At 40.0% G+C, this 14,712-nt stretch overlaps 1 protein-coding gene across 14 annotated transcripts in view; it reads left to right on the plus strand.

Annotated features, from left to right (window-relative positions):
• Positions 1-14,712, plus strand: part of LOC135221837 (homeobox protein homothorax-like) — a 652,109-nt gene that overhangs the window by 170,461 nt on the left and 466,936 nt on the right. For 9 of the 14 annotated variants that reach the window (XM_064259739.1, XM_064259738.1, XM_064259741.1 and 6 more), the window contains exon 7: positions 3,614-3,655. The exons of the other annotated variants lie outside the window; for them this stretch is intronic. In XM_064259739.1, coding sequence (XP_064115809.1) covers positions 3,614-3,655 — 42 coding nt within the window. The remainder of the gene's footprint in view (positions 1-3,613; positions 3,656-14,712) is intronic. 14 annotated transcript variants of the gene reach the window in all.

Here is a 14,712-nt window from a genome sequence, read left to right on the forward strand (position 1 = left end):
TTTTTCATCTTGTCTAATTCTTGTTGTCATTATATATTTCCAAGTCCCTCCTCAATCACTTGGAGTTTCTCCTTCCTTTCATCCAGTGAGCCCCGCCATTCCTCCCCCCCCCTCCCCCCCCCCCCTCTCTTCTCTCCCTTCGACTCTCTTCCGCTCCTCTCGCTCTCTCTCTCCTCTCCACGCTCCTCCTCTCTCTCTCTCTCTCTCTCTCCTCAAAACAGCTGAGTTGATCGGCTTCTTACCCTCCCCAATAGATGGTATCAGGAACCCACATGGTGAGGGTCTGGGCAGGAACCTTCCTGCCGGAAAACCAACAACATTTAGAGGCAGGGCTCGAGAGTCCCAGCCGCCCATTTGAGAAGTACAATTGGATCCCACAACTTTGCGCCAGATAGCATCGGAACCCTTTAAAATCAGGATCCAATCGGGACAATGGCCGATTAGAACTTTTGGCTTGATACTCATAATAGCCGATTTAACCCCGGTGTTTAGGTTGACTGCCAGACTACTCCTCTTCTGCGATTGTCTGTTTGTTTGTTTGTTTGTTTTGTCGTCGTCGTCGCTGGAGGAGGTTCATTCCTCCAGGAGTCCCAGCTGCTGCCTGTTCCTCTTCAGCAGCGGCTTTCTGAATATCGATCCCTTTATGTCCTCATTTCCACGAAGCTCCCAACAGTTTCCAGGTCGACGGTAACCTAATTTGATCTCGAGGAGTGAGATTCTTGGGTGGAGTGGCCTGGTGGAATCCCCCTCCCCCCCTCCCCCCTTCCCCCCCTCCTTTCCCCCCTCCCCTCCCCCTGAGGAGAGAATCTTACTGGAATGTTGCACTGAAAGATGAGTGATGGAATGTGGACTTTCTTTCGTCTGATTAACGATTACAATATTGGGGTGGCTTTTTCTAGAGGTAGTCTGAAATCGAGTAATGCTCACTAACCCGGGGAAATGGTGAGGTAAACTGGTTTGTTACCGTACAAACGCACAATCTCTCTCTCTCTCTCTCTCTCTCTCTCTCTCTCTCTCATTCACACACACACAGCTGGATCGCGGATTCGTAAATAACTTTGAACCATAGAGTGAGAAATCTATTGCGAAATAAACAAATATCGTGTAGCTTATAACTGGCCAGGAAACTGATGTTCATTTTTCGTCTTCGTTTTGTTTTTTTATATTGGTTGTTGTTTAATATTCAATATATAGTCATAATATTGGTCTATACGGGATTTCAGGGTCATAGAAACACTAACCAATAATGATGATAATAATATGTATATTGTTTTTTCTTAATACTAGTTTGTTGCACAGCAACAACAATAACAACAACGACGATAGGATTACATAACGCCGCAGTTGCCTTACCTGGAAGGAAATTAATTTTGGAAGTAAACAAATGCAAGATTGATAAGATTTTATAGTCTCGTTTTCTTTCGGACTTGAACTTACTATATATCTAGTGTTTGGTGAAATTTATTTTCTTTCTACCGAAGTTATGTAACCAATATCCTTTTGTCACTGGGTAATAGTTCCTGTCTTTCATTATCCTGTTGTATTTTATTTATTTTATCTCGTCTCCGTAGATTGTATCATGTTTTTGCACGGCTGTTTATTTCGAATCGGTGTCGTATTTCCATTGATTTAGCACCGACCATTTACGTCTTATGCTTCCGAGGAATTCCTCCTGGCCTTCTTGGCGAAGCGCCCTGCGTCTTCTTCTTATTCTTCTTTTTCTTCTTCTTCTTCTTTTTCTTCTTCTTCTTCTTCTTGTGAGCTTCCCATGGATGGAATGACGAGAGGGAAGAAAGGTCTTTCTTCCTTTCTTCAACCGGTTTTTATCCTTGGAAGAGTCGGAGCGCAGAGATGCTGCTTCTCCGCTGCTACCGGTACTTGGTCTCAGGCTTCGCTAATATCCTTAATTGGATCCTCCCTCCACCTCTTCTTCTTCCTCCTCCTCCTCCTTCTCCTCCTCCTCCTCCTCCTCCTCCTCCTCCTCCTCCTTCTTTGGGGTTTTTGGTTTAACGCCGCTAAAATTAAACGCCCTACTCGAGTACGCACGTTTGCGTGGACTAAATGGATGTTCTTTTTTTTCTTATTTCTATTTTAATTTACCTTTTATTCCCTGTTTGCTTGTTGTGCTTAATGTGTATGTATATATATATTTATATAATATTATATATATATCTATATATATATATGATATATATATATATATATATATAGTATATTTAATTTATTATTACAAGGAATTTATCATTAGAATTTATTGAATAGCGAGGTGCATGTTAACCCTGGCTGAGAGGAGGATGCTGCTGGTGGTCACAGGTGATAAAGATCTCTCTCTCTCTCTCTCTCTCTCTCTCTCTCTCCTCTTTCTCTCTCTATCTCTCTCTCTTCTCTCTCTTGTTTTTGTTTGATTTTCACTCTGTTGTTTTTGATAAGTTTCTTCTGGATCCTGAACATTCGGTATTATAGTACTTTTCCGTCGATATTATGATATCGGAATATTTTTGATAATACGGTTTTGATATTATGATTTTTTTTTTTATATTTTGATATTATATGACGGTTATTTATCACAAGGTACGCCGTCGGAATAATCGGCGATCATTTAGTTGCGTAAAAGGATCTTTGACAGATATTGATCCCAGGACATTTTAATGCCGATTAGTCATGCCATTACCCTTATATTTGGAGTAGCCATGGATATTGTTATAATAAATATTACCAGAATATATTTACGGCTCGTGAAGTATTATCTGCAACCGAAGGAAATATCCACATTGGAGCAATTATTTCTTGTGGAAATTAACAATGTTCGTACTTGTAAAAAGTTATTTAATATTATCATTGGTAATTTTAAGGTCACCAGTCTTCAGTTTTGCACCGAATAATGCTTTTAATGTGAATATTTCCTTTGGCCGGATATAATATTTGAAGCGTCGTAAATATATCTGTCCATAATTATGAAAATATTTAGGAAATGTTTAGGACAAATATCTCTAGGACATGGAGGAAGAAGCATGATTTTTAGTGAGGTATTCAGATATTCTCTTCGTGATGAAAGGTAAGGTCAGCTCCTCTTCATGATTATTGGAAAAGGTCTTTCCAAGTGGCTGTCTCAGAGCTAGCTGCTTCTTCTTCTTCTTCTTCTTCTTCTTCTTCTTCTTCTTCTTCTTCTTCTTCTTATTATTATTATTATTATTATTATTATTATTATTATTATTATTATTATTATTATTATTATTATATTCTCTTACCTCGGGAAGGAGGAGTCTCTATGTATAAAAGAAATTATTGCTGGATGTACAAAATATCGTTGTCTTTCTTTGTGCTTCATACTTTCCTTAATAAAAAAAAGAAGAAGTAGAAAATAGCTTTATAATTTTTGAATAACTTGTTGTAGAGATTTAGTTAAATTTAGTTCAATGATTCCCTAATCTTCTTCGAAGAGTGAAAGATGCCTTGGTTATTATTTTCCCCTCTGAATAACCGGTAGTTGTGAAATGCACGATATATTTTAATTCATTTTGTGTCGTCAGCATAAAATTCTATGAGTAGACTCCAGCGGTCGCCATTGCATGAATTTTGTTATTGCCACGTATATTATTTTTGTCTTTTTCAGGTAAGTGAAGGGATCATAGGAGCCTTCCAGAAGATTTGCGAGGTAGGGTTGCAATCAAATTGTTGTTATTGTTGTTGTTGTAAAGTATAGTGTGTAAGTATATTCATGTCTGTATAAATTATATATATATATATATATATATATATATATATATATATATATATATATATATATATATATATATAATCACAAAATAGCCACCCAACTCTACTATGTAAAATACATTCCTACTACTTGCCTTCGGCTCCTGTAAGATGGGAATGTTTAGATTCCAGGTTATTAAATTAACGAATCTGGAATCTACTACGTAAACCTTCCCGTGTTATTGAAGCCTAGCATGCGTAGTAATATATATATATATATATATATATATATATATATATATATATATATAAGCGAATACCACAGGAAAATGATAGGCAGAAATTGTCTTAGTCAAGACGAAAGCGCTTGGATTTCTGCCTATCATTTTCCTGTGGGGTATTCGTTTATTTAATGAAGTCACGTGCATCTACTGTGATTTTTTAACCATATATAGTATATATACGTATATATATATATATATATATATATATATATATATATATATATATATATATATATTGGCTTTTTTTCCTTGTCGCCCTCTTTGTCTCATTATCCATGTAATTTACATTCACTTCACAGCATGACGCGTCGCTCCACAGTAAAAGATTCATCGATAACCTTTTAATGCTTTTAGTCATGAGTCGCATAAGGGATTCACTATTACTACTACCACCACTACTACTACTTCTACCAACTCTTCCTCACTCCTCCTCCTCCCTCCCTCTCTCCCTTCATCTACCCCTCGCAAGACAACGGCACTTATAAGCGCTCTGTCTTTTTTTTCTTAATCTCTCTCTCTCCTCTTATCGTTTATAATGCCTTTATTTTCTGTATCTCTCTCACCTCTCTCAGTCTCTCTTTCTTGCTGCATTATTCTTAATTGTTGCTATCTAACAGAGAAGATATTCTTACGATAGATTGGACGGGACGCGGCTGAGATGAAAAAAAAATAAAAAAACTAATCGAGAAGCGCTATACATTGGGTGTTTATGAGCGCCATAATTGAGCTATGTATTTAGTGCTTGAAGAGGTTTTAGTGGATGTTCTCCCCCTTGGCCACACAAACACATCCATTGAAGTGCCTCTTGTACCTCCAAGCACCCCTCGTCTCCTCCACCCTCACACACACCCAACCGCCCACCCCCACCATCCCCCCCTTACGGGCAGGCACTGAGGCGGGAGGGGGGGGGCGGGGGAGGAGGATGCTCTGATAAGCACGATGAGTTGTTGCCTTGTCCCGACTATTCTCCAAGCGTCTCCCCTCCCCCCCTTTTCCCCCCACCTCCTCCTCCTCCTCCTCCTCCTCCTATCCCACCATCCCTTCACTTTGTTTCATCTCCCCCCCCTCCCCCTCTCCCGTCTCCCCCCCCCTACCGTATCCAACAAGTGCTCAGACACGACGTATTAATTATTATTGGCGAATGGATGCTGCTTTTAAGACGCGGTACACAGAAATCTTTTGTCAGCCAGGTCGTCTTGATTTCGGAGACGACGACGGCCATTATAGTTTTATTTTTTTTTATTGTAGTATTTATTGATTGGTCGATTTATTTATCTATCTCCTAAAACTGGGCTTCGGACATGAATATCGATATGGTTAGCGGCAGCGCAGTTTGCTTTGTATCCGAATGTATATAGGTAAGGCTTGATCGTTTGATATCAGCTGTTTTATATGAGAGAGAATTCTGCTTTAACACTCTCCTACGCATATTCCTAATAGTGAAGGACGGAATTGACGGACCGGTAATGAAGTAATGACGCCCTCTGATGGTGGTTAGGCAGTCCGTCTTGTTTTGCCGATATCAGAGATGTTAAACGTTTTTGAACTTGAGGAACGAATGATTGAGTATCAAAGTCCTGATACCCTTCTCCTATCTCTCATTCTGTAATTATATCTGCTGTCTTTTCATCCTTCTCTGTTGTCGTCCCTCTGTCACTCAGCCCGCAACTGGCTTTATAGGATGTCTGACCTAAGGTCAAGGCATCATGGTACGAGTTTTTTTTTTTTTTTTTTGTTTTTTTTTTTTTTTTTTTTTTTCAAACTCCGATTCCCAGAAATGGCGGGGCGCATTCTCCAAATGCTCTCTCTTTGTGTGACCACGTTCTGGGAGAAAAAGATCTCTTTGTTTTTCGTAAGGGCATTCAAATGATCAATGTTCGAGTTAACGTATTAGTAGTAAGCAGTTAGACATTTAAAATTCAAGATTGCCGACGAGTAAGTATTTTGTGAGGTTGAAGTTGCTATTATTTCAGTAAGAGGATGGCTTTAAAAAAAAACAAAGCGTTAGTCTTATTTCAGTAAATATTGTGAAATTCTCGTCAAGGACGTCATATTTTGCAAATTCTTCTTTTAAGTTTTGTAATCTTACAACATTTACGTATATGAAATAATAGAAACGTTTTGTTTATAGGAGTGGGACATAGTTTATTTTTATCTTTTAAAAGGGTAATCAGCTTTTAAAACCACGGTACAGTATACGGACGAAACCTCGTTTAACAAAAAAGTTTAGCTTTTCGTACGTATATTGTTCTTTTGTTTTTATTCTTTCATACCCACGACGCATTCCTTTTCCCTTATATGTTTCCTGTGCGTTGTTTTTCTTTTTCTTTACTTTTTTTCCCAGGTTCTGTGTCCTCTTGTTTTTTCCCCCGAGACTGTCAATATCGGAGTCCGGTGTCTGGTTCTTGCATGTTATTGCAAATGCATTGTTGTTATTTATTTTTTTTCCTTCGTGTGGTTTCCTTGTGTAATGACAGATTAGCTGTCGGGCGGCTGCCGTGTTTGGCATTTCTCCTTTAGTTTATGTACCGCCGTTATTCATGTCGATTTCTGCTAGCAGCTTCATTTCTCGGCGCCTTTTCATTTTTCTTCGACGTCAGCAGTTCTCTCCCGTTCCTGTTTTTTTTTTTTTTTGTCGATTTCTGTTTCTGCTTTCTTCTTTTTTCTTTTTTCCTTTTTTTTTCTTCGACATTTAAATCCATTTTCTTAATATGCATTTCAGATTTTCTCTGCTGCCCACCTGTGTTTTCGTCATTTTATGGGCATATTTCTCTCCCATTATTTCATGATTCCTGCCGATTATCTGCTTTCCTCTTTAAGTCCAGTCTTTTCTATTTATTTTTATTTTTTTACGTCGCTCGATTTTCCCCCGTGTCGTTCGGTATTCTCCCACATGTTCCCGTTCCCTGCACCAGCAGTGTCCGTCGATTAAAAATATATAGGTCTAGCCTTTTCACCTGTCCCGAGGGTAGTGCTACTACAGCTGCTGTTTGGACCTCTCCCTGCTGCGTAGACGGTCGGTAATCGCACCTAAACGTTTGCGGAAAACGTTCTCTACGAACCAACCACTCGTTCGAGGCGCAGGGCACCGACCGAATTCACTCGCGGATGTAGAACTCAGCCCTAGGGATGTAAAGTGGTTATGTTCCTCACTCCACTTGTGATTTTTGTCGTGTTCTATCGGACTTACATATCGGACTTATACTGAATGGTTATCATCTCCCTCAGCTGAGCTGCGTACTACTACTGCAGCTACTATACCTCTTGTGATGATTTATTTAGGAACTAGGTCGTCGTATTAGGAATGTTGAGTGAGGTATGGGTAGGCTGGCTGGGAGAGATCCCTCTCGCTCTCCCTTCATACCCTTGTATATGTACGTGTGTGTGCGCGTTTGTCTCTTCTGTAATCAGATTTATATTTTAAAAAAAATCTAGAAAACGTTTTCCCGAGGATGTACGTCTGAGCCGTTATAGTAAGACTTGAAGAAAAGTTCTTAGGCTTTTTTTTTTTTTTTAACTTCGTCTCACTGTATTGCTGAGAGAAAAGGAGAATTGAAGAAGGGATTTCTTTTCCTCAATCCCTTACTGTGAGGGGAAAAAAGAGCTAAGGGAAAGGGGTTTCTGAGACGAGGTAAAAAAAAAATTCGGGGTGAAAGGAGGGGTCTTTGGGGCTCTTAACTTTCTCTCTCTCTCTCTCTCTCTCTCTCTCTCTCTCTCTCTCTCACTTGATGTTGAGGAAATAAGATGTTTTTAATCTCTTTCCACTTTCTCTTACTATGAGGAAAATAGGGGGTTAAAGGGAAAGGGTTAAATTGTTCCCACTCTAACTATAAGGAAATGGGGCGGCTGTTACTTGCCCACTCCCTAACCACCCCCCACCCCCACAAAAAAAGAAAAAAATGTTTTAAGGGAAATAAGGGTTGGGCAGTTTCTTAAAACTTCTCTTCTCTATCTTGACGATCTTGAAAAAAACGGGGGTTTAATAAAAGCCCGGGGGTTTCGTAACTTCTTTTCTTTATCTTGACGAGAAGGAAAATTTTGGCTGTTCGGAGGGAAATGGTTTGGGAGTGGGGTCGGGGGGGGGGGGTGTAGGAGAAGGGGTGTGGTTGCGTTTCATGTGTGGTTCTGCTGACCACATCCACTTGGCATGCTGGTCAGTGTAACTCTAATCTCCACTAATGTCCCCCAATAACGACTCCAATAAATTTAATTTGGGGTGATGGACAGGCCTAGCCGCCAGTGCTCTCTGTTGGGGAAGATGTCTGAGAGAGAGAGAGAGAGGAGAGAGAGAGTGGGAGCGAGAGAGAGAGAGAGAGAGAGAGAGAGAGAACATCATCTGAGGAATTTGTAAAGTAGGAGGATCATCCAGACGATGTGCGCTTGTTTGTGAGTGTGTAGAAGAGGGAGAGAGAGATTGTTTCTTTTTCTTTATTTCTATTTTAAGCCTTTATTGCTTTCAGTCCTTACAAACAGTAAACAGTAATATTTAGTCGTTAACTAGTTTTGCTTGGTAGTGTATGTTTTTTTTTTAGTGTGAATAAAATTTTTCGCATTTTTAATATTATTAATATTGCTGGTGGTGTTGTTGTTGTACCCAAACAGATCAGAACAATAAAAACATATGAAAACAAAATGATTTTTTTTGTGGTAGTACGTAGACAGATGATAGTTTACAACAGTCTCACATGACGACATGATTATGAAGTTAATATTCCTTGCTTGCAATCAAATAATTTGTTGATAGAGATTTATTTTCAAATACTTATTGGTTATGTAAGGGAAGTCCTTTCAATGTTTTATATGTTTTCCTTATAGTTTCTTTGATATACTCTTTTATATATATATATATATATATATAGTATATATATATTATATATATATATATATATACCTAAAGTTTATGAAGTTTTTGCTCGTATGCGCATTTGTATAGTTCGTGTGTGTGTGTGTGTGTGTGTGTGTGTGTAGAACCAGGAACTATGTAAATGCGCATACGAGCAAAAACTTCATAAAACTTTAGGTGTGTATATATATATATATATATATATATATAATATATATATATATATATATATATATATGTGTGTGTGTGTGTGTGTGTGTGTGTGTGTGTGTGTTCTGGTATTCGCAAAATTGCTGGATGAAGATATCCAGTGCGTTTCCTTCTTTTTTCCTAATATCACCATCTTCCATGTTCGCTTCCAAGCTTCGTCCCCTCTTTTTCTTGGTATCCCCTACCTCTTCCCCCTTCCCCTCCCCCTCCCTCCCTTCCCTTCCCCCCTCTTCTGGCCATTCCCTCGCGAGTGTCCGAGTGGTTTTGCTCTCTCCCAAGTGACCGATTCCCTACATTTTTGAAGCATTAGTGTCCATTTCCACCGGTCTGTCATCCTATTTCTTGATTTATTCCCATTTTATCGTTTCCCCTTCCATAATCCTCAGGGTTGGGAGCGGTAATTTATTTGTGAGTGATGTTGTCAGAGGGAAGCGTGAGACCCCCTTCCTCCCCTCCCTCCCTCCCTGACCCTCGGGGATGATGAGACCCCCCCCCCCCCCCTCTCCCCTTCCGTGACCCCTCTGGGGGGGTGGGGGTGATGTTAGTAGGGTAGCACTGAGTGAATGATGGACACCAGCACCCAGTCGCATAATATTATCTGGTCTTCAGCATTCTCTTAAATTTCGCAGTTGGCTGTCAAAGTCTCCCGTGTAAAAATTTAAACAAGGGATCCTTTTTAATGGGTCCTGCGGTCGTTTGCTAAAGTTAACTGTTATGACTTCTCTTCAACCTTTACAGGTCGTGACCTAATTCGCTAATTGATTTCATCTGGGTTTGCTCAAGGTTATTGTGATTGGGGCGTTAGTGCATACGCTTTGTTTTGCGTTCTTAGTGTAGTCACACTGACTTGCTTTTATCTTTTATCGTTAAAGTACATTTTGTTTGTAATTTCTTTGTTTCTAACAAAACTGAAAATGACAGCTTCACTCACCGCTCACGTGTCTCAAATGGAGTAGAAATGGCATCGTCGCATCTACACATTGTAAGTTTTGGTCAGTTGTGATGTTCTGTCCCCCACCTTTTAACTCACCTCCCATTACTCCAGTCAAAGCTCTTTTCTTGTCTTCCATCACACCCCCTTCCCAGCCTCTCCCCCCCCCCCCCCCCCCCCCCCCCCCCCTACTTCTCTTCCGCATCTCCTGACCATCGGACAAAGTGGTTGGCAAATCCAATAAGCAAGTCCTTTTCCTCGGTGGTCGCTGGTCCTAACAGCCCCTAAAACACTCCTCCGCCAAGAGACTACAAAGTGGGGGCCCAGGCGTAAACTGGCACAATACTGAGGGCCTCGTAAGGGCCCTCCCAAGAGGCGCCCTTAGAGAGGTGTGTGTGTGTGTGTCTGTGTGCCTCTTAGTCTCCCAGACTCTCTCTCTCTCTCTCATTTCCTCCAAGGCCTCAAATAGGTTTCTTCACAAGGTTTATTCTTCATTGTGGCTCCTCTGCGGTTTTCCATTTTTCCTTTCAGAAAAAGAAAGGAAAAAATGCAGCAGGAGGTGAAAAACTTTTTGGAAATTCTCTCTCTCTCTCTCTCATCTGCTGCTGCTTATTGTGGTTCCTATGTTAGAGCTACGGTGACCGAGATGTTTTTTTGTAATTTTCAATACGTCTAATCTCTTAGCCATGCAGAAACACAAACGGGAAAACTCACTGTGTTCATTGTAGCCTCCCTAATGATGATAAATGTTTATGTGTTAATATTTATTAGGATTTTGGGTAGAAATCTCAATTACGGGGGCACACGTAATGTTCTTTCAGGTCCAAAATAATATACTGATGGAAGCAGTAGTAAAATTTTGATAAAACTACATAAAAGCTTCCGAACCCTTCCCTGGGTTCATCTTCAATCGTAGGGTAGGGTAGGGTTCGATAGCTTTCACATAATTTTATAAAATTTTACTACTGCTTCCATCAGTATATTATTGTGTGGACCTTAAAAAACAATACGCATGTTGTTATTATTAAGTAAACAAAACGTATATTTGTTCTTGAATAAATAGAAATGTATATAGGCTTATTTATTTTTTTTTTTGTATTTATAACAACGAAAGTTCTATTCTCGTATGTCACACGTCGATTGCTTCAATGCAATATCGGAGGAAACGTCTTGGGATTTGGGCGGTTGGGGTGGGGGTGGGGGTGGGGGGGGACCTGGGGGGGAAGTCGAAATTGGACACAAAGGAGAGAAAGAAATAAGGAAGGAATCAGTAACCGGCAATAAACTAAACCCTTCACGTCCTGCCGCTTTGTGTTCGTCTTTATATACGCGGCCGGGTCGCTGCGACACCCGGAGAGAGAGAGAGAGAGAGAGAGAGATTTAGCGCCACATGCGACAAATAATTACGGAACAAGTGGTTATAAGAGTCTTTTGGTCGGGCCGTTAGAGAGTTTAATAAGTGTCATGAAGACGGCTCCTGTGTGTCACGCCCCAAGCTGTTGCTACTGCCCTAGCTGTTAGCTGCTGCTGCTGCTGCTGCTGTGGGTGTCCATGTGTTACGTGTGTACGTGCGACACTACAGGAGGAAGCTAGTTGGGTATTTGGTATATTGCGTTTGTTTTTTTTATAATTCTGTAGTCGTTCCGTTTCTGTAGCGGAATGTACGTTACAAAATTTCCAGCGGCTGATGTTCTGGTGATTTTTTTTAATGACTATCTTTATTATTGCGTCTGGTAGTAATATTAAGATAAAATTCAAAGATGTATTCTGTTACTGTACACACAGTAATTCAGTGTTTGTTATCTTGACGTTCATCCAATTTTTAAAAAAATCAATCGATTTAACGAAACGTTTGTGAGCGATTAAGTAACGTTTCCGATGAGGAGAGAGGGAGAGGGGAGATTGAAGCTTGGCAAAAGAGGGGAGATTGAAGCTTGGCAGAAGAGGGGAGGAGTGGAGAGAAGAAAGAGTGAAAGGAAGGAAGGAAGGAAGGAAGCAAGCAACACTATTAGTTTAAAAGAAATCCCGAGTGAATGTTATCGTAATGACCAGATAAGGATAAGGAGAGGTCGACCTTTTATTATCATTAAAAGGGAGGTAGGCTATCTGGAACAAACAGTAGGGTTTTGTGTTTGTGTTTATGTATGTTCGTGTTTAGCGTGTTACTGCCACCGGAAAGCGAGAACAAATGACCCCGCCGTTGAAATTAGTTGACGATTCTTGAATTATTATAAAACCAACGCATGTCCGATATCATGACGATGACCACTGAGGTGCTGGGAAATAGTGACAGTACCTGGAAAAGAAATATGCTAACTTTTCAGACGTTGTTGTTGATTACTATTAAATGACAGATGATGTCTTGTCTCTGCAACAAACATTTCACGTTCATGTGAGGTGAAATATACTGTATATATATATACGTGTGTTTGTTGACTACGTAGAGGTTATGCAGTAATTATGACAGCCGGCGAAAAATAAGTTTAAGCCAGCTTTGTACTGGCACGGGCTCTTGCTTTACAGCAGCCCTTAACTGATGAAGGATTCTTCTCTGCAACATAGCACGCGGCTTTATCTCCCACTAAATTATTTCATTTCTGGCCCAGTTGATAATTTTGGGAGTTGGAAACATATTATGAGGGAACGCGGAAGACGATACTGATGATGTTGATGCTGCGACAGAGAGAGAGAGAGAGAAGAATCTTGGCTGGACCCTCATAATTGATATGGATGAAGGTGAGTTGAGGTGGGATTAAGAGATTACCCTAAGTTGGACATGGGAAAACTTTGATAAATGGACTTCAACCGGACGATAGGGGGTCAGGAGGGAAAGGGGTTGATAAGGGGAAGGGGTTAATAAGTCTGTGTGTGTGTGTGTGTGTATCTGGCGCCCTCATCATGACGTTTCACTCAAGCGGTGCAGGTTGAAGAGAGGGGAAATTCGGGGATTACCGTTCTGAAGATTAGTTTGTGTTTTATGAGGGTTCCGTAAGGATTAGAAAGATGGCGGTAGATTAGATTGTGCGTCAGGTTGATTTATTGGGAATGAGTTTAATTACTGTGAGTGATTGCAAAACGGCTCTTAATCACAGCTCTTGTTATTTATTGTGGAAGAGAAGTTTTAACAGTGTTTGCGTGCGATTGCTAGTGTTGATAAGCACTGGATATATTAGTCGTCGCATTGAATCTGTTAAAAGAAATCGTAACTTGCGGATGTTCAGCTAAAAAAAAGCAAAAAAAAAAAAAAAAAGCTGTGCCTAGAAAAATATTTTACGTTTCCACAACTAATTTGTACTGCCAGAATTATTTCCCAATTAATGTAAATATGATGGTCGTTCGCAAACAGATGTTATTATTAAAATTTTTATTATGGGGAGCCATTAGTCACAGTATATTTTTGTAATTGTGTGATTGCAGTTATCGCAACAAACGTGAGTTCCTTATCATTGTCATCGGATAGACGTTTGTGAATTATAATACAAAATGCATACATTTTGAAGGACTCGTCAGCCATGCCATGGCGGCTAAGAAAAATTCCTCGGCATGCCCCGAGCGATAAATCTCGAAAGAGAAGGAAATGCGAGTCTTTGGGAAACGGTTTATTTATAAAAGGTTTTGGGCATAAAACAACTTAAAGCGCCGTTGCCAGAGTTTAGTGGAGCTGGCCGAAGACCCCACAGAGGCTCAGGAATGTCTTTGAAACTTTGATAAAGGTTTAAAATATGCAATAATTTCCTCTGCAACCGAGGACCTGACACGTGAACAGCGTTGCAGTCAGAGAGAGAGAGAGAGAGAGAGAGAGAGAGAGAGAGAGAGAGAGAGAGAGTGAGATACGTCATGGCGAAAGGAAATTAACATTTAAATAGAAAGAGATAGAGAATAAAGCACTGCTAGAGAAAAAGAGAGATGGGAGGAGAGAAACGCTATGTGAGAGAGAGAGAGAGAGAGAGAGAGAGAGACGTCATGCCGAAAGGAAATTAACATTTAAACAGAGGGAGATAGAGAATGTAACACTGCTAGAGCAAAAGAGAGAAACATTAGGAGAGAGAGAGAGAGAGAGAGAGAGAGAGAGAGAGAGAGAGAGAGAGAGAGTCAAGATGAAAGGGAACTTACCTACGAGGTTAGAGATAAGTCATGACAAAAGGGAGCTGACATACGTACGAAGATATATGTATATATATATATATATATATATATATATATATATATATAATATATATATATATAGAGAGAGATAGAGGGAAGAGACGAGAGAGAGAGAGAGAGAGAGAGGCGGCTAAAACAGGAGGCAGCATCCCAAGCCCGGATGATTATCGTCAAAGTATTAGCGAGTGCGAGGAGCAAGGTCTTCTTGGAGTGGAGTGAGAGATTCTTCTTGTTGCCGAACATCAGATATATACCTTTTGTCCATGATTCGAAATAGGGCTCCTCTTTGATCGCGGGTAATGGACTGTGTAAGATGATTTTAACCGGACTCCAAATTTTATTGTTCTTGTCTCGCGAGGTTCTTTGCTACACATTTCTTCTTCTTGCGTCTTCAGAATGATCTTGGCCCTTTTCTGTCTTCCTTTCATTTTGCTCATCTTGTATTCTCCTTCGTGACATTCCTTCTGTCGTCGGTGAGTTATCAAAAGTTTTTTTTTATTTTTTATAACCGTATTTACGCGTTTGAATTATCTTGAAGTTCTTGTTGAAGTTCTTGTTAATTTCTTTATATTTGTCTTTAGGTTATCTTGGAATTTTTACTT

This window comes from Macrobrachium nipponense, chromosome 3, assembly GCF_015104395.2.
Source record: "Macrobrachium nipponense isolate FS-2020 chromosome 3, ASM1510439v2, whole genome shotgun sequence".
Taxonomy (NCBI): domain Eukaryota; kingdom Metazoa; phylum Arthropoda; class Malacostraca; order Decapoda; family Palaemonidae; genus Macrobrachium; species Macrobrachium nipponense.